At 44.7% G+C, this 18951-nt stretch overlaps 1 protein-coding gene and 2 long non-coding RNA genes across 7 annotated transcripts; 2 read left to right on the top strand and 1 right to left on the bottom strand.

Moving 5' to 3' along the window:
- Positions 1 to 313: 313 nt before the first annotated feature.
- On the top strand, positions 314 to 702 carry LOC111082121. Of its 2 annotated transcripts, XR_005968570.1 has the most exons (3): positions 314 to 355; positions 480 to 523; positions 633 to 702. It is a non-coding gene; the product is annotated as an uncharacterized LOC111082121 (long non-coding RNA). The 2 variants fall into 2 exon arrangements; XR_005968569.1 differs by lacking the exon at positions 480 to 523.
- A 1551-nt stretch (positions 703 to 2253) lies between these two features.
- LOC121405447 lies at positions 2254 to 16663 on the top strand. 3 transcript variants are annotated; one of them, XM_041596148.1, is made up of 4 exons: positions 2254 to 2339; positions 2460 to 2788; positions 3672 to 3782; positions 16253 to 16663. In XM_041596148.1, exons 2-3 carry the CDS (start codon positions 2491 to 2493, stop codon positions 3758 to 3760), a joined length of 387 nt encoding a protein of 128 aa, XP_041452082.1. In that variant the 5' UTR covers positions 2254 to 2339; positions 2460 to 2490; the 3' UTR covers positions 3761 to 3782; positions 16253 to 16663. The 3 variants fall into 3 exon arrangements, with proteins under 3 accessions (XP_041452082.1, XP_041452080.1, XP_041452081.1); XM_041596146.1 differs by lacking the exon at positions 16253 to 16663 and having other exon boundaries at positions 2460 to 2907; positions 3774 to 4031; XM_041596147.1 differs by lacking the exons at positions 3672 to 3782; positions 16253 to 16663 and having other exon boundaries at positions 2460 to 3012.
- Positions 15940 to 16470, bottom strand: LOC121405448. Of its 2 annotated transcripts, none has more exons than XR_005968565.1 (3): positions 16213 to 16470; positions 16083 to 16152; positions 15940 to 16007 (listed from the first exon to the last, which is right to left on the bottom strand). It is a non-coding gene; the product is annotated as an uncharacterized LOC121405448 (long non-coding RNA). The 2 variants fall into 2 exon arrangements; XR_005968566.1 differs by having other exon boundaries at positions 16288 to 16470.
- Positions 16664 to 18951: the final 2288 nt, after the last annotated feature.

Raw genomic sequence — 18951 nt, 5'->3', positions numbered from 1 at the left:
TACCCACTGTACCAAGAGTACTTAAAAGGGAACACACTGTAACACTTTGTTGCAGTGTTTATGCAATAAACATTCCCAGGCATACCCTGCAGTACCAGAAGTGAGCGATGACAAATGTCAACTACGCGTCATTCAAGATTTTTTCTCTGCCGCTGCAACAGACGAGTAGAATATGACGTCGACGTCGCGATCGACGCGTCGGTCTGACAACTCTTTTTTTTTTCTTTGTTTCTTTCTGTTACGACTCGTGCCGTAACAGAATTCGGTTTTGCCGTCGGCGTCGACAACGTTGTTAGAATTATGCGGTGAAAAGTGAGACGCAGGTTTTGTTTATTTTGGGCAAAATTATTATCAGGTAAGTGCAGTGTTTCATTTAATTAAAAATAGTCTATTGTGCGTTGTAAAAAATGAAGAAAATGTGATAGTGCGAAATTAAATGCGTTTTGGACGAAATTTTTTATTTCCAACAACGAAAACAGAAAAAAACCACCCGATTGGTTCTTGCGAGTCTTGAGTCGAACAGGTACATATCTTGGCGAGTGTTTTTTTTTTGGCGCAAATGCACTGCTGATCTACTGAGAGCATTGTTAACAAATTGAAAAATATTTTAATTAACCCATCTTATTTTAAAGGCGATTCAGTTGAATGACCACGACGACCTTACGATCATGAGCAAATCAAAAAAACTAAAAAGGTTCTGTGGAAAAAAGAACACACAGCACAAAAATGTGAATATGTATACATTTTTATAAGAAAACAATAAATAAAAGAAATTTAATATTTTAAAACAGAATTTACCCATGCCTTTTTCATCAAAATATCAAAAATTTTTACTTAAATACATCACTTATTAGGGCCTTACTTTCTAAGGGAAATTCATCGCTTATTAAGGCCTTACTTTTCAAGGGAAATTCATCGCTTATTAAGGCCTTACTTTTTAAGGGAAATTCATCGCTTATTAAGGCCTGACTTTCGGCTAATTCTCGCTTACTATGTCATCGATTATGCTCCTAGGACATCCCTGTGTTAAAGTAAACAGCCCATCGTATGGCAGGTCATCGCTTATGTCATCGAGCTGCATGACGTTGCCATCGATGTGTGGTTGCTTACACATCGCTTACCCGTACTGCAGGGTATTCAGTGCGACGAAATACGATCACACATATATGCCTGGTACTACATTAGTGCAGCGTCGGCATGTATAGCATAGCCGACGGCACTTGAATATGATCCACACAAGCATGTGCATATTCCCCTCGCGCCCCCCGCTATCAACAGCGCTGGGCATATATAACAAACATATAAATGCGGCCGCTCCGCTGCCGGCATTCCTGGCAGCGCAGCTGCGCGGCCTTAGCTAAGCTATAACTGTAAGAATATCAGAAAGACATTGAATAAAGTTATATCGAAGGAGACGGATGTCTCTGTTTAATAATTCGTATTTACAGGAGCTTTCAACATTTTCTCCTGGCTCCGAGGTGTTCTCGCAGCCTGGGCGCACTTGTTGGTGTGCACACATAGAGCCATCAAATATGCTTAGTCGTGCCTGTTCGTGTCGCCCAGTACATTTTCAGCTTCGAAGCCACGACCAAAGCTGATCAGCTCTTTAGGCTCCTCCTTCTTTTCCCATCTGAATTCACGCAAAAGTTCAGGGCTTAAATATTTTTTTTTTTAACTGATGGAATTTTTTCTATTTTGCCGAGTTTACACGGAAAGTGCAATTCCGTATTACAATAAGAGCCTATGTTTGACCAGCTTTTGGACTTCTTTCCGCATGCATTACTCATTTCACTTAATACGAAAAAAATACAATAAAAAGGTGTGGCCGTTAGGCGCCTTTGAGTCAAAAAAGTGTTTTATCTTTGCGATCATATTAAGAGGACTAAGCGGTGGCAATTTATTGTGTGATCTTCTGCGGTTACGGAGACATATATCAATCTTCCCGTATTAGCGACTCGTATAAGCCGGTGGACAGATCTTTCTGGAAAAATTTCCAGCGGAAGTATGGGAACATCAAAACAACCTTTGATGCGGTTTCCATTCTACTATATTAATGGATATCAAATAAAACTTTTAGAAAAGTTGTCCAGCGCAGGGGGAGGTGAGTTTGCACGGAAAGTGCAATTCCGTACTACAATAAGAATAAAAGAGCCTTCTTTTGACTAACTGTATGGACTCGTTTCCGCATGCAGTGCTTGAAATTGAGCTTGCTTAACAATGCATATTGAGAAAAAAAAATGTTATTGTCATTGATTCGAAGAGTCATTCGTAGGGATTGGATGTGGTTCATCAGCCTTCGTTCCGTGGCTCGGAAATTCTTCTCTGATCGTTTTCGACCTGTACGTACGGTAGTTTTTATTTTATTTTTTTTTATTTGACTTAGCGTAAACCAAATTTGTAGCTCTTTTTTAAACAAATTTAAGTCTGACTATTATTTCAATTGGGCACTCGCCTACTAGCCTACTGCCTTGCAATTCCCATCCTCCGACCATGGCAGCAGCCCGATCTGCTGCGGCTGCGCCCTATCCGGCACCTGCTTCACATCCACCCGCTGGCCAGCCAAAGAGAAATTTTTTGCCTCGCGTCGCAGGACTCAGCCGCCGAGGTCAGACGCCACTGGCTCGGCCAGTACCCAACAAGAAGGCATTACCTCATCCTCAAGAATCGCCGAGTGCGGCGGTGCTGGGCAGCGCCAATCCCAGCACCAGTAGCAATGGGGAGACCGGCGAACTGGTCGCTCAGATCGGTCAGGCACATGGCCAGCGCAGGGGGGAGGTGCACCACTCCAGCTTCGTGCACCTGTCGGCGACGGATGCCAATGCCGAGGTGCCCCGACGGAGCGACGATTCCTATCCACACAGAAGCACGAACAGTCGTGCCACCCATATCACTGACCTGACCTACGATGTTCTCATCAATCAGAATGAAAATCAGATGTCCGCTGCCGCGAGCTGGAGCGAACTATCCTGGGGACCAAGGGGGACGTGGAGGCGTTAAACGATAGCTGCTGAGCGAGACGGACGTTGGCATTGAGACGGCCAGGCCCAGCCGAAAAGAGGCCACGACAAAGCAGCTGGGGCCCTCGAAGTCCTCCGCTGCTAAAAGGAGCCCAAGAAGAGAACGGCACCGATAAATAGACATCTGAAAAGGGAGATAGAGACACTGAGAATGAAGAACGAACGGTTGCAGGCCAATATACAGACCGTTATCAATCAGGGGGATCGCACTGAAGGCACCACCACCCAAATCACACCAAAAATCAGCTAAGCCAACAATCAAGACCAACGCGAACGCCACCACCGCAACCGCAACCACAATCAACGATGAGATGATGGTGGACTCCAGAGATAACTGGAGTAGCTGCACCACGTCATGCGACAGCTTCACATCCATCAGTCCCTCTATGCAGCCCTGCTACTGTGCCAACTGCAGGCCCAAGCGTGAGCAGAACCGGCAGACAGGTCGGATTCCGGCACGTTGAGCACGTGGCGAGCGTAAAGCCTCGCATCAGCGCATGTTAAATTTCGAATTTTGAATTTTCTGACGAGTGTGAGTTTTTTTCGAGGTGTTCTCGCAGCCTGGATGGAGACCGGCGAACTGGTCGCTCAGATCGGTCAGGCACATGGCCAGCGCAGGGGGAGGTGCACAATTCCAGCTTCGTGTACCTGACGGCGACGGATGCCAATGCCGAGGTGCCCCGACGGAGCGACGATTCCTATCCACACAGAAGCACGAACAGTCGTGCCACCCATATCACTGACCTGACCTACGATGTTCTCATCAATCAGAGCTCTCACGGGCTTAGTCAGAGGAAGGCGTGTGTGAATGGATTGTTGGTGTGTGTGTGTGTGCGTGTTAGGAGGGCTTGTATAACAGTTATAAGGCCACAGAAACGAAACACACGATCGCATGCACTCTCTTTTTCTCTATACATACATACTTGTACAGACATACATACGTACATGGTTTAAAATTTCCGCTGATTTGCAAATCTCGGCTGATTTGCAAAACTATATCAGTGTTGTATTATTATATATATATCAGTGTTGTGTAGTATGCATATTGTAACGCTTGTAGCAGCATCTAGAGTGTTAGCGGGTGGCGCTCTCTGTCGGCCAGGGGAAGGTCAGGTGGCGCCCTCTAGGGCTCAGATTGGATGATCGGGTCAAGGAATTTTCGGAGGAAAAGAGAGTAACAGGGGCAAATGTCAGGCCTTTCACTCAGTGGCCCTATTAACCTTTTCGAGACCATGAGGTTGGCGCTTAAACGGAAGCGTCTAGCTCGGTCTTTCGCTTTCGGTCCCCAGTCAGTGCAGTTGTGCGGAGTGGAAAAACTCCCTTAATTTTATAATACGCGTATACGCAAAGTAAATTGCACAGTGACGGTGAAAAAGTCCAGAAGGAAAAGATTTATTTGGCGAAGAGGCGTTGAATTGGTGAGCATGGATAGTCAAAGTTTGAGGGCGGCAGCGCCTAATTCCATCGCTTCGTGCAGATCTTGGCGCTCGTTAGCTGTCGCTGGGCACAGGCGACGCCGCAAAGAGGTGCCCTCAGTTGGACACTGGATTGGAGGATCGCTCCCGTGTCCAGGAGAAGATCAGCAGAGGAGTCCCGGCTCCATCACCCATATAGGCGGCAGTTGACACGCGCAGAGCTCGGACGAGCCCATTTTTTGTCTCCCTTGTGCCTCCTATACGCCCAAATACCAGCAGCGCTCGCAAGTAGCAGCGTAGGGGGAAAGGGAAAGAGGAAGATTCCACAGGGGCCTAGCAGGCAGAGCTAGTGCTCAGCGGATGGCTAGTTAGTGCCCGTGAACCTTGCAGAGACAGCTGCGTCGGCGACCCTGCGCTATTGGGAGCGAGGGTCCCGCAAAGGAATCGCGAGAGACCCCCGTATGGATCCGGACGGCGGGTGGCCAGAGGCATACCAGATGCCCAAGAGAATTTCATTTTTTTTTTGTGATTAATTTTGTTTTGTGTGATTTTTGTAACGTTTAGTTCAAAAGAAAAAAATAGTTTTAAGCTTTAACGTTTTGGTTGGTGTCCCAGCAAGATTAGAGTGTTTTGGCAGTAAGCGATGAGAGCGAGAGGTCAGGAGTGCGCGCTTAGAATATTTTCCTTCCATCTCGATATTTTTTTCTCTCCCCTTTTCGTTAAGCAATACGTCGGTGAGAGCGCTTTCGTCGATGGATTCCTGACAAGGGTGAGTGCTGTTATGGCCACATAAGGCTGCGTTTTTTTTAACAACAGACCAAAACCAGCAGAAATATATTTATTCGCGGACATAATTAATCATGCGCTAGCCCATCCTCTGCCATCAAAGTTTACGCGTAACACTTTTTGCAAGCCAATGGTCGCAGATCGGGAAAATTGTCCTAACAACGATCAGCGGTTTGATCATTTATTCGTATTTATTCATATTTATTCATCCTTTGTTCTTATTTATTTATATGCGTTCATTTTATTATTTATTTCTCGTGCATATCGTAGTTTAAGTATGTTAGTAAGTTCATTTTTATAGAATTCAGAATATATTTTATAATGTTTTAATTCCTTTTTTATTTGCCTTAGCTAGCACCCTCCCCATGTAGGCGTCCCTAGGCAGAAGGGGCCATTCCATTTTCAATGAAGGCGGCTTGGAATGGCCAAGGTAGGGCGGGCGAGACGGTCTCATTAACACCAGAGACGGAGTCGAAACTCTTCGCAGCAGTCCCTAGCTTTTTCTTGTATTCAGGGATAGGTAGTATCTCCCGGTTAAGTTTTCGTCGTACACGCTACTTCATTTTTGGTAGGATGAGTATACGACCAGCATGAGAGGGCAAGATCACCCCATAGCCGACGAGCAGAAGCCGGAAACCTTAAGCGTGCGCTTCCCCTCGCTGACCAACAACTAGCCTGGCATAATTTGTATATTTGTGTTCATGAAACGTTACATTTATGAATTATGAAGATAAATCATCATAATTAAAAATTGGCGCCCAACATGGGGCCACACCTGTTCAGGTGTGACACCATATATACTATTACATCCCTTTTCCATTTTCAAAATTTTCCAATTCAGCAAAGGCAGCAGAGCCCAATATAGATCGTTGGATCTTGTGGAGCAGCTACCCAAACATTTGGGGAGCTGTGGCTGTCATTGTTGAATATTATCTTCTTTAATCAGCACCTAGTAAAGTGCCCATCAGACGATTCGGAAAACGGAAGAAGAAGTTTCGATTTCTCATCCGGCCACGTCTGAAGTGCATTACGAAAGTGCAATAATCTCAATTATACCCCACTTTTCTTAGGCAAGCTTCATAAGCATGGTCTTTCGGGCGCATAGGACGACAGAGGTAATCTCGTTTATAAACGAAACCCTGGCCACGTTTGAAAGTTGATGCAAGAGGCTTAGCCATTGCTTCTGATGAGTTGTCGTCGAGTTGGACATACTAGGGTTGATCTTGACCAAAGAAATTCCCCAGGCCACGAGTGATATCAGAAGAAGCATTTCCGTTTTGTTTGGTGTAGAGTGCAGAGCCGAGACGTTTGGACTACAGCGGTGTAGATAAACAGCAGCTGGCCACGGCTCGCGCTTGCGCTTGTTGTTGGTTTATGTTTGCAGCGACAAGTGCACGGCGGCTGCGCGCACACATTCTTTCTATTTCCTTTTGTGCTTGCGGTCTTTGTCTCCAATAGCATAGGTTCTGTTTTGCATGGGGATTAGCTATGTGTAGGCAAATATTTTTTATGACTCTATTTTGTCTTGTTTCATTCTTTACGTTTTATTCTTGTGGTTTTTGCTCGATATATGTTCGTGTACTCGGTTCAAAGCGTTGTTAATGCTGGGATTTTGTGAGTACTACTCGGCTCTCTCGCTGTGCCAACAGCTGTAGTTGTTGCGGCGGTCATTGACCCTCTGCCGGCAACGCACAAAAGTGGAGCCAAATAAATCCGAAAAACAACAGTTTTGTTCAATTTTTTTTTAAAACATATACATTCTGAGGTTTCCCAGCATTTTTATCGTTTAGTTATTTATTCAGCTTATTCAAATTATCGTTACACTTATCTGTTTATTTCATTTGCACTTATTTATTAGTTATTTATTTATTTATTTTATTTATTTATTTATTTTATTTATTACTTTGCGTTCACTTTTGGTTTAAGATTTTGGTTAATACGTGTCTTCTACTTGTATTACGTAATTTGTTCTGAGTTTTTAGCTTTTGTGTTTCTGGCGTCAAGTCCTTCATAGTCTTGGGAAGAAATAGAATTCTGTTTTGTTTGCGATGGGAAAACCAGAGATGACCCCGCATTGGGTTCGGCGCCTCATTGTCAGCTGTGTGGGAAGATCTTGGCAGCTGCTCCTACATTGTAAAAACGAAGTGCGGTCACGAGTTCCACAAAAACTGCATAGAGGCTTACGACCCACACCACCTATCCCACATGTAAGGCGGTATGTGTCGAAAAGGGTACTCGCGAGGGCACAAGCCAAGCAAATTGAGACAGCAGCTATGACTTCCGAAAATAGTAGGGGATGGTGACACAGGCTATTAGCACCATGCAAATGAGGTGGTAGCCCAGCTAACGGATAGAATGGCACAAATTATACAGTCCAGCATGGCAGATCATTTCCAGGCGGGAGGCAGCAGCTCTTCTCAGGGTAATAGATGTGGAGAGTCGACTGATCCAGCCCCACAAGACAGAAGGGAAGAAAGTCAGAATTCAGGCTCGGCGGGGACTGAACAGTCAGTTTTCCTCGCAGCTCCTCTACTATGAGCGTCCAAGTAGTGCAGTTTCCGATTTAAGTCAACGACCCGACAAAGTTGGCCATATCCTCAACAGTTGGAAGCTGCGGTTTAATGGGACACAAGAAGGTTTAAGCGTGGATAATTTTCTGTACAGAGTAGAAGCTTTGACACATCAGACTCTGGAAGGGAATTTTTCGGTGCTGTGTAGCAACGCCAGTCTGCTTTTTGATGGAAAAGCTGGAGACTTTTATTGGCGGTTCCACAAGTCTGCCACTACAATGAGGTGGGATCTCTTTATGCCAAGCATTAGGAAGCAATTAGGATTCCGAACGGATCTAGATATTTAAGAAGCAATTAAGGATAGGAAACAAAAAGAGAAAGAAAATTTCGACTCCTTCCATGACGCCCTAATACAGTTAATGGACGATTTGGAAACTCTCATGTCAAAAAGCCATAGTTGAGACGTTACGTCGAAATTCGCGACTCGAAAATCAGGCATGAGCTTCTCCAATGTACAAATAGATTTGGTGGACTGTTTGAGAGAGGTCTGTCGTCGAAGAGAGGGTTTTCTCGATGACGTGAAGCGGAGTCATGGTTACCAGAGTCGATTTCCTTTCCGGAAACAGGTCGCAGAATTGATAGAAGAAGTCCAGTTGGAGGATGCCTCTGATTTTCGGACGCTGAGGAGAAGATGAGGTTGCAGCCATGGCATTAATTTGCTGGAATTGCCGAAAAGAGGGGCATCGCTATCATGACTGTGATAGCAAGAAAAGGTGTTTTGTTTCGGGTGTGGAGCACCTAACAAGTATAGCCTTCCTGTGTCAAGTGCCAAAAAAACGGCAAAGCGAACACCCAGCCTCGCCAGCCGGTGTTCAGCGTCACAAGCAGTTAAGTGTAGAGGCGAATTCCCAGTAGGAAAAAATGATACCATCCCCTGTGCGTATCGGAGAAATCAGAGTTAGACATAGGCCAAGCCTTAGTGTGGCCACAAATAGTTTTCGTCCAGGCTCCATACGTACCCTAAAGAGACGAACCCAGAAACAGACCCTCAGCAAGAAGTGCAAAAAGGATGAGAGCGTTTTGGCAGGCGGCAAAGGCGATCAATTTTCATTCGCTACAAGCAGCGAGATAAGCGTCCATATACGGAAGTTCGTCTGCTCGATCAAACGATGCTGGGGTTGTTGAGATACTGGCGCCGCTATAAGCGTGATAGGCGGAAATTTAGCTGAGCGGGTAATACAAAGCCGTATTCCTTTTAAGAGGGGTATGGTAGCGGCATCCACGGCTGACGGGAGAAAGCAGGAGGTAGTGGGTCGATTGCGGACACCTGTGAAGTATAAGGATTTGGTCAAAGACGTTGAATTTCACATAATCCCATCACTGAGTCAGGACTTATACTTAGGGATTGATTTTTGGTCAAGCTTTGAGTTATTGCCACCCAGTATGACAATATCGGAGATAGCTCAGGAGTCACAAAACCTCAGTGAAAGGGAGATGGAACAACTGCAAGCCATCATTAAGTTGTTTCCGTCATTCGCCGTTTCCGGTTTAGGAAAAGACTTTTGCTGTCCCACTCAATTGATGTTGGGGATGAAAAGCCGTGAAGCAGAGGGCATTTCTGTATCTCCTGGCGGTAGAACGTTTATTATATGCGGAGATAGACAGGATGCTTAGTTTAGGGGTAGTAGAAGAGTCGGATAGCGCGTGGTCTTCACCGGTCGTTTTGGTGCAGAAGCCAGGAAAGGTGCGTCTGTGTTTGGATAGTAGAAAAGTCAATGCTGTAACCAAAAAGGACGCGTACCCGTTACCACAGATTGACGGCATTTTAGGCCGTCTGCCCAAAGGCGATGTTTATTTCAAGCCTTGATCTTAAGGATGCCTATTGGCAAGTCCCATTGAAGCCAAGTTCACGCGACAAAACAGCTTTACCATTCCCGGAAAACCTCTATACCAATACAAGGTAATCCGTTTGGCCTCACCAATGCGTCGCAGACCATGACGAGGCTAATGGATAAGGATTCCGCAGGCCTACGAAATGAGGTGTTCGTCTCTTGGATGACCTCTTGATCGTGTCGGACTGTTTCGAGTCGCATATGAGGGTGTTGAGTGTGGTGGCAGGACATATAAAAACGGCGGGATTAACGCTTAACGTAGAGAAAGCAAATTTTGTATGAGATCGGTGCGTTATTTGGGTCACATTGTCGGCGAAGGAGTGATTCGCACAGATCCGGATAAAATTTCGGCGATGTCAGAGTTTCCTTTGCCAAAGTCTCTAAAATCGTTGCGGCGTTTCCTGGGTATGGTTGGGTGGTACCGGAAGTTTATAAGCAATTTCGCTTCCGTGGCTGCGCCTCTAACGGATTTGTTGAAGGCTAGGCAAAAGTTTTCAATGACTCTAGAGGGTCAGCAGGCTTTTGAAAAGCTGAAGGAAATGCTTTGTTCAGCACCAGTTCTGCGAAGTCCCGACTTCAACAAACCGTTCTACGTGCACTGCGACGCGAGTAAAACAGGCGTTGGCGGCGTGTTGGTGCAGAAGACGCTTGAAGGGGATGAATATCCAATCGCGTTTGTGTCTAAAAAACTCAACAAGGCCCAAAAGAACTATTCGGTCACTGAACAAGAGTGTTTGGCCGCCATAGTTTGTATAAACAGGTTCAGAGCTTACATCGAGGGGCATGAGTTCACTGTAATCACGGATCACGCCTCGTTGAAGTGGCTCATGTCACAAACCGATTTGCATTCGCGGCTAGCTCGATGGGCGTTGAAGCTGCAAAGTTTCTCATTTAGGATCGAGCATCGTAGTGGCAAGCTCAATGTGGTGCCGGATGCTCTGTCTCGGGTAAATGAAGAGGAATTGGCGACTTTGGATGCGAGCCATGGTTTGTTGGTGGACTTGGAATCGCCGGAATTTAAGTCAGAAGAGTATGTAGAGATGGTAGAAAGGGTTAGGGCCAATAACGACAAGTTGCCAGATCTAAAAATTGTGGACAATTTACTGTATCGTAAGTCAGATCATGCAAAGGGAGAGGTGCTGCATGATGTATTCATTTGGAAGTTATGAGTTCCGCAAGGGTTAGTGGGAGAAGTTTTGCGAAATGCGCATGACCATCCTTTGGCTTCCCATGGAGGCATACACAAAACTCTGGAGAGGATACAGCGGTATTACTACTGGCCAGGGTTAGTTGCAGATGTCAAGAAGCACATTCAGGCTTGTGATAGCTGCAAGTCAACCAAAGCTCCAAACACAATCCAGAGACCGCCAATGGGGGGTTGCTCCCAGTCGCAGCGATTCTTCCAGAATTTTACGTGGATTTCCTCGGACCATATCCCCGGTAGAAGTGGTCACATAGGCATTTTTATTGTTTTGGATCACTATTCCAAATATGTTTTTCTAAAGGCGGTAAAGAAGTTGACTGCGGATGTGGTGGTAAATATATATGCAGCAAGATCTCTTTCACGCTTTTGGTGTGCCGGAAACAGTGGTGTCTGACAATGGCACGCAGTTTAAGTCCGAGGCATTCCAAAAGCTTCTCCAAAGTATAGGGTTGCACACACTTTCACAGCTCTGTATTCACCCCAGACTAATGCTTCCGAGCGGGTGAATCGCTCGGTAATCGCTGCCATCCGATCGTACGTACGCGAGGATCAAAAGGACTGGGACGAGCAGCTCAGCAGCATCTGTTGCGCTTTGCGTTCAGCAGTGCATGCCAGTCTTAATACCACTCCGTATTACATGGTGTTTGGACAGCACTTCATCACTTCAGGAGCCACATATAAGCTTCTGAGAGCACTGCGTATGGTGGATGATAAGTCAGCAGTTTTCTCTCGGGAGGATTCGTTCGACTTGGTCCGAACAGGGCTCTAGAAGTCATGAAAAAGCAGAACCATAAAAATGAAAGGCAGTATAATTTACGATCAAGGGACATTTCTTACGATGTTGGACAGGAAGTTTTTAGGAAGAATTTCAGGCAGAGTAGTTTTCCCTCAGGCTAGATGCGAAATTGGATCCTGCCTTCTGAAGGCTAGGGTCAAGAAGAAGATAGGGCAGGCTTACTATGATTTGGAAGATTTGCAGGGGTCGTTTTGTAGGTCGGTTCCACGCGAAAGATATGCAGCAGTAAGCCAGCTGCTTCAAGCTGCTTTGTTGTCATCCTTGGAGAGTTTGACCCCCAAGTCTGATCTTTGGCGGGGGGTTTTTTAAGACGTTGTAGCAGCATCTAGAGTGTTAGCGGGTGGCGCTCTCTGTCGGCCAGGGAAGGTCAGGTGGCGCCCTCTAGCTCAGATTGGATGATCGGGTCAAGGAATTTTCGGAGGAAAAGAGAGTAACAGGGGCAAATGTCAGGCCTTTCACTCAGTGGCCCTATTAACCTTTTCGAGACCATGAGGTTGGCGCTTAAACGGAAGCGTCTAGCTCGGTCTTTCGCTTTTGGTCCCCCAATCAGTGCAGTTGTGGGTGGAAAAACTCCCTTAATTTTATAATACGCGTATACGCACAGTAAAGTGCACATGACGGTGAAAAAGTCCAGAAGGAAAAGATTTATTTGGCGAAGAGGCGTTGAATTGGTGAGCATGGATAGTCAAAGTTTGAGGGCGGCAGCGCCTATTTTCCATCGCTTCGTGCAGATCTTGGCGCTCGTTAGCTGTCGCTGGGCACAGGCGACGCCGCAAAGTGTCCCTCAGTTGGACACTGGATTGGAGGATCGCTCCCGTGTCCAGGAGAAGATCAGCAGAGGAGTCCCGCTCCTCACCCATATAGGCGGCAGTTGACACGCGCAAGCTCGGACGAGCCCATTTTTTTATCTCCCTTGTGCCTCCCTATACGCCAAATACCAGCAGCGCTCGCAAGTAGCAGCGTGAGGGAAAGGGAAAGAGGGAAGATCAGCCGAAAGTCTAGCAGGCAGAGCTAGTGCTCAGCGGATGGCTAGTTAGTGCCGTGAACCTTGCAGAGAGACAGCTGCGTCGGCGTACCCTGCGCTATTGGGAGCGAGGGAGTCCGCAAAGGAATCGCGAAAACCCCCGTGGTGGATCCGGACGGCGGGTGGCCAGAGGCATACCAGATTCCCAAGAGAATTTCATTTTTTTTTGTGATTAATTTTGTTTTGTGTGATTTTTGTAACGTTTAGTTCAAAAGAAAAAAATAGTTTTAAGCTTTAACGTTTTGGTTGGTGTCCCAGCAAGATTTAGAGTGTTTTGGCAGTAAGCGATGAGAGCGAGAGGTCAGGGAGTGCGCGCTTAGAATATTTTTCCTTCCATCTCGATATTTTTTCTCTCTCTCTTCTCCGTTAAGCAATACGTCGGTGAGAGCGCTTTCGTCGATGGATCCTGACAAGGGTGAGTGCTGTTATGGCCACATAAGGCTGCGTTTTTTTAACAACAGACCAAAACCAGCAGAAATATATTTATTCGCGGACATAATTAATCATGCGCTAGCCCATCCTCTGCCATCAAAGTTTACGCGTAACACTTTTTGCAAGCCAATGATCGCAGATCGGGAAAATTTGTCCTAACAACGATCAGCGGTTTGATCATTTATTCGTATTTATTCATATTTATTCATCCTTTGTTCTTATTTATTTATATGCGTTCATTTTATTATTTATTTCTCGTGAATATCGTAGTTTAAGTATGTTAGTAAGTTCATTTTTATAGAATTCAGAATATATTTTATAATGTTTTAATTCCTTTTTTTATTTGCCTTAGCTAGCACCCTCCCCATGTAGGCGTCCCTAGGCAGAAGGGGCCATTCCATTTTCAATGAAGGCGGCTTGGAATGGCCAAGGTAGGGCGGGCGAGACAGTCTCATTAACACCAGAGACGGAGTCGAAATCTTCGCAGCACAGTCCCTAGCTCCTCCTTGTATTCAGGGATAGGTAGTATCTCCCGGTTAAGTTTCAGTCGTAGCACGCTACTTCATTTTTGGTAGGATGAGTATAGGCCACCAGCATGAGGGGGGCAAGATCATCACCCCAATAGCCGACGAGCAGAAGCCGGAAACCTTAAGCGTGCGCTTCCCCTCGCTGACCAACAACTAGCCTGGCATAATTTGTATATTTGTGTTCATGAAACGTTACAATATATATAGCCAATACCCACTGTACCAAGAGTACTTAAAAGGGAACACACTGTAACACTTTGTTGCAGTGTTTATGCAATAAACATTCCCAGGCATATTCAGTGCGACGAAATACGATCACACATATATGCCTGGTACTACATTAGTGCAGCGTCGGCATGTATAGCATAGCCGACGGCACTTGAATATGATCCACACAAGCATGTGCATATTCCCCCTCGCGCCCCCCGCTATCAACAGCGCTGGGCATATATAACAAACATATAAATGCGGCCGCTCCGCTGCCGGCATTCCTGGCAGCGCAGCTGCGCGGCCTTACTTAAGCTATAACTGTAAGAATATCTGAAATACATTGAATAAAGTTATATCAAAGAGACGGATGTCTCTGTTTAATAATTTGTATTTACATGGCGACCGTGACAATGAGACCAAAAAATAATTCTGCAAAAACAGTTTTCACGCAAAAACAAAAGAAAATGTGCATTTAAAATACACTTCCAAATGACCGTGAACAGTGAGACCCAAAAATAATTCTGCATATCCAAATTTCACGTTTAAATTGCCTCTAATAAATTACTGGATTTTCAAAAAAAAAAAATCCAACCGAAGCTAATCATGCTAAAAAAAAAAAAAATAAACAAGAAGCGTGCTGACATAAAAGAAAATAAAGACCTGAAAAGGCACCGACAGTGTCATAGAGCACCCACCGTGATGTGAAAAAAAAAAAAACCACCAAAAATAAATGAAGAAAAAAGTCCAAACCGGCCACCGACAGCGCTACGAAGAGCGCCCCCAACAACAAAAATAAAATGAGAGAGGGGGAGGACCGCCCCTTTCACCGCCGCTGGATTAATTTCGCGCATGAGAGGCCTCACGCCACTTGTGCCATCGCTGGATCAAGCTGGAGACGGATCTCCTCAACGCTGCTCCTGTTGAGGAAAGACAGGTGACCCTTGACCAAAGGCTAAACCTATGCCCTCACATCAAGACTATTACAAACAAAGCGAGATCTGCGGCTATTAAACTGGAATGGCTTATTGGAAATGGTAGCCGACTGCCCAGAGACTGCAAGGTTACAATAGTAAAACAACTTATAATGCCAATTTGGCACTATGCAATACCAATATGGGGAGCTCTTGCTTCCAATACGCAAATAAAAAATATACAAATGCTGCAAAATAAATTAATGAGGAAATCAACTAAAGCTTCCAGATATACCAGAAACACAGACATTAGAGAAATATACAATATTCAAACAGTAGAGGAAGTATATGAAAAAGCAAGTAAACGCTTTGCTAATTCACTCATAGGCCACATAAACCCAGAAGTGACCCGTCTGTTTTTAAACCCACACGTCCCCAGCAGACTAAGCTTTAGCCGTTACAGGTACGACCTTCAGCTTCAGACACACATCCTACCCCTTAAACAAGGACAGATACAAGTTCAACCAGAAACAGAATATAGATCAATCCACACTTACCCGAAGACCGAGCAAAGAGAAGTCCTAGTAAGACAAACAAATATACTACGAGAGAGTCTTCCCATACTGCTTCGATTAGAAAACGAGGAACAGGAGAGAGTTGAGATAGAAAAAGAAGCGAGACGAGAGGAGGAGCGAAAAAATATACCTAGAAAACCCCCAGACAGATTTTGCGAACTAGAGATTAATAATTATAGAAAACTATATGCAAATGGACGAATAAGTAGAGAAACTATCCTGGAAAGAGTCTGGGGCCAGCCACCCACCATTCAAAAGATAATACTTCCGGACCACAAAGGAGACGAGCAGGAGGGCCTCGCTCAACTACACGGATAGCCTTCGACCGGCCTCACTCCGACCACCTTGCATAAGACCTAAAATAAATAAATTTAAAAAAAAAAAAAAATAAGACAAGCAAACGCAATAAAAAAATTCTCACTTACACAATCACACCTGAAGCTAACCTAACTTGTACCTGAAACAAAACAAAAAAAGACACACACAAACACAACAAAAGCAACAACTCAAATCTACTCACAAAAAGTAACAAACAAAAAAAAAACGTAATTCACACACACAAAAAAAAGACACTTAGACACGCCAACAAAATTATTAATTAATCATAAATAACCAACGTTGCGGGGGGCGGCCGCCAAACATTAATTAAAATTCATAAATAAATCCAACTTCTCCAGTCCTGTTGTACTTTAATTCAATCCATAAAACCTAAAACAAATAAATAAAATAAATTAAAACAAAACAGACAAAAAAAAAAAATAAAAAATCAAAATAAATACTCACCCACACAATCACATCCTGAAGCCAACCTTTACTAACAAAAACACTTCTTGCAGTTGCTCACTCTGGTGCACTGAAATAGAGAAATTGCTGACAATTGGTGCTTGAAGGAAAACAAAAACTTACACCTAACCTGCTACAACGGTCAGCCACAGGTGCGGACGGGCTGACCTAGCGTCAACACACAACACAACAACCACACGTTTACCTGCCAAGTCTGTTCCCGAGTTGAAGAGTGCAGCCCCTAACGAAATACACGCTCGCCAGGCTGATCACGCCTCTCAAGCTATCCAATTGTACGCGGCTCTGCTGGAAAGGTTTGAGGACCACGCCGCCTGCTTTAATTTAATTTAATATTATTGTTACAAACAAGAAAAAAAGTAATGTAAACAAACCTATTGATGGAATGTATAAATGTATAAAAATGTTAACCCTATGTAACCCCAAAAAAAAAAAAAACACCCCAAAAAAATTGTCTCAGACTTATGTTGCCAGTTATGTTTTATAGATGTTGCTAATAATAACTAGTAATAAGATAAACAATAAAGAGTCAGACGATCAATGATCGCTGCAAATACACAATTAAAAATCAATGATCGCTGCAAATACACAATTAAAAAGCTGCAAATACACAATTAAAACTGCAAATACACAATTAAAAAAAACACAATTAAAATACACAATTAAAAAGTGCACAGTTGGAAGCTGCAAATACACAATTAAAATTGAATCACGGATCGCTGCAAATACACAATCAAAAAATGGCGGAACTGACTGAAAAGAAGATGCAAGACAAGGAGGCTACAATTGTGCCCCCTACCAGGGGACAGGGGATGACCGCTGCATATGCCTCGGAGCCGACAGGTGGGTGCGTCTCCCTAATATCTAGCTCGGAGGACGAAGGGGAACACCCCTCAATGATTTTGCCAGATTCCCCAACACCATCGATGCTAGGACGGGCTCGGGATTCGCCCCCTGGGCTTGGAACGGGCGAGCAGCGCGGAACTCCAATCCCCCGCACGTCCATGACCCTCACCCAATCACCTCCACTGCCAACACTTGACGACGACAATAACAAAGTTGAAAGCTGGATCAGGGACTTGCCACTGCCTACAGCCGCCCCAGTGGCCCCTACTCATACTCCGGGCAAAAGACTATGCGAGGAATTGGATTCTACTGACGATGAACATACTGAATATGCCGCACAGATGGACGACCCTCTCCTCAAGACCCCTAAATTCCAAAGTTACGCAGCAAAAAGACATGCTTTAGAGTTTAGGCAGGAAAAATCAAAAGAGATAGAGAAATCAGACAAACTTTTAGCCTTACCACACAAGGGGACAAAAGGTGCAATAAAAGACGATAAAGTAAGATTAGAGTCAGCCAAACCTCAGCGACAAATGGAACTTCTTACCAGCACGCGCACTGAAGAACAAATCGAAGCCCAGAGAGACCCCCAAGACAAGCAGGAGCAGCTCCCATGGCAGCAGGTGCCCATCAGCAGAAAAGTGCCCCCTATTCATATCGGCGATGTAAAATTGATTCTGCCATTACTAGAAAAATTTAATTACTTAGCAGGTGTGGGAAGGTACTCTACTATTAGCTCCCCAGGGAACGGAGTCCGAATTCAGTGCAAGGATATGGAAGCCTACAATGCCATTAAAAAGGTGCTCCACGAGGAGGACATGCATATGCACACTTACCAACGACGATCTGAGCGTGGCTTCAGGGTAGTAATGCGTCACATACACTATTCCACACCGCGTGAATGGCTATCCAATGAGCTGAAGAAATTAGGTTTTAATACGCGCTTTGTGAGAGTGATGCAGCACAGACTTACGGGCAAACCCATCAGCATGTTTGAAGCAGAAATTGAACAAAGATTGGATGGTTCCCATGAGAAAGTACTGACGATCACCAATATAGGCGGACAAAACGTAGCTGTTGAAAGGCATCGAATCCCAAGGGATCCAGTACAATGTCACCGCTGCCAACGTTTCGGTCACACACGCAATTATTGCAGAAATTCACCCAAATGCATGAAATGCGCCAAGGATCATATTTCAACGGCATGTTCCAAGCCAAGAATGACGCCAGCAACATGTATTAATTGTGGTGGAAATCACGTCAGCTGCTTCAAGGGCTGTCCAGCGTTCAAAGAAGCTAAAAACAAACTTGGGATCAATAAACTGGTAAATGAGGATAGGAAAAAACAGCAATACCTAAATAAGCCAAGCGTATGGCAAATGATAGCTAAAAACACGCGACCAGACAGACAGAACCCGCCAAAAACACAAACTAAACGCATAAACCCTTTCTCTGATAAAGCTATTAACCCCAAAATGCAATTGCACAACCATACTATAAAAAAAAGACTAAATAAAATTAAAAAACAAGAACAAAGGAAACGCACCAATTCCCAGAACGGAAAACGCGAAAACAGAGTGCAGAAAAAGACAGAGGAAAAAAAATCAACTGGAATAACACTGACTAGTCCTCCAACGACAAGCGCAAAAGCCAGGCTGGCTCCAAACTGGTCATCAAGATCATTGCTCACATCAAATCCGGCAGAAAGTCACCTTAAAAGGTTCCAAAATCAACTACGCGATGAGCAGCTAATACTTTCCCAAGCGCACCAAGATGACTCAGCAAATCGGACGAACCCAACACTTAGAGGATTGGAGGATAGACTGAACAAGCTGGAGGCCAATATAGAAGCCATCCTCTCCTCAATAAAAACATTAGGCTCCCAGATTCAAAACAACACAGACAAAAACATAATAAAACCTAGCAATACCAACCATAGTTCTGTAATCTCTCCCACTCCTAAGCAATTCCCTACTCCTATGGAAACCATATAAATAAACTATCA

The sequence above is a fragment of the Drosophila obscura genome, unplaced genomic scaffold, assembly GCF_018151105.1.
Source record: "Drosophila obscura isolate BZ-5 IFL unplaced genomic scaffold, ASM1815110v1 contig_96, whole genome shotgun sequence".
NCBI lineage: Eukaryota > Metazoa > Arthropoda > Insecta > Diptera > Drosophilidae > Drosophila > Drosophila obscura.
Note: the sequence above shows the minus strand (reverse complement) of the source record. Positions and strands in the feature narration are given on the sequence as shown.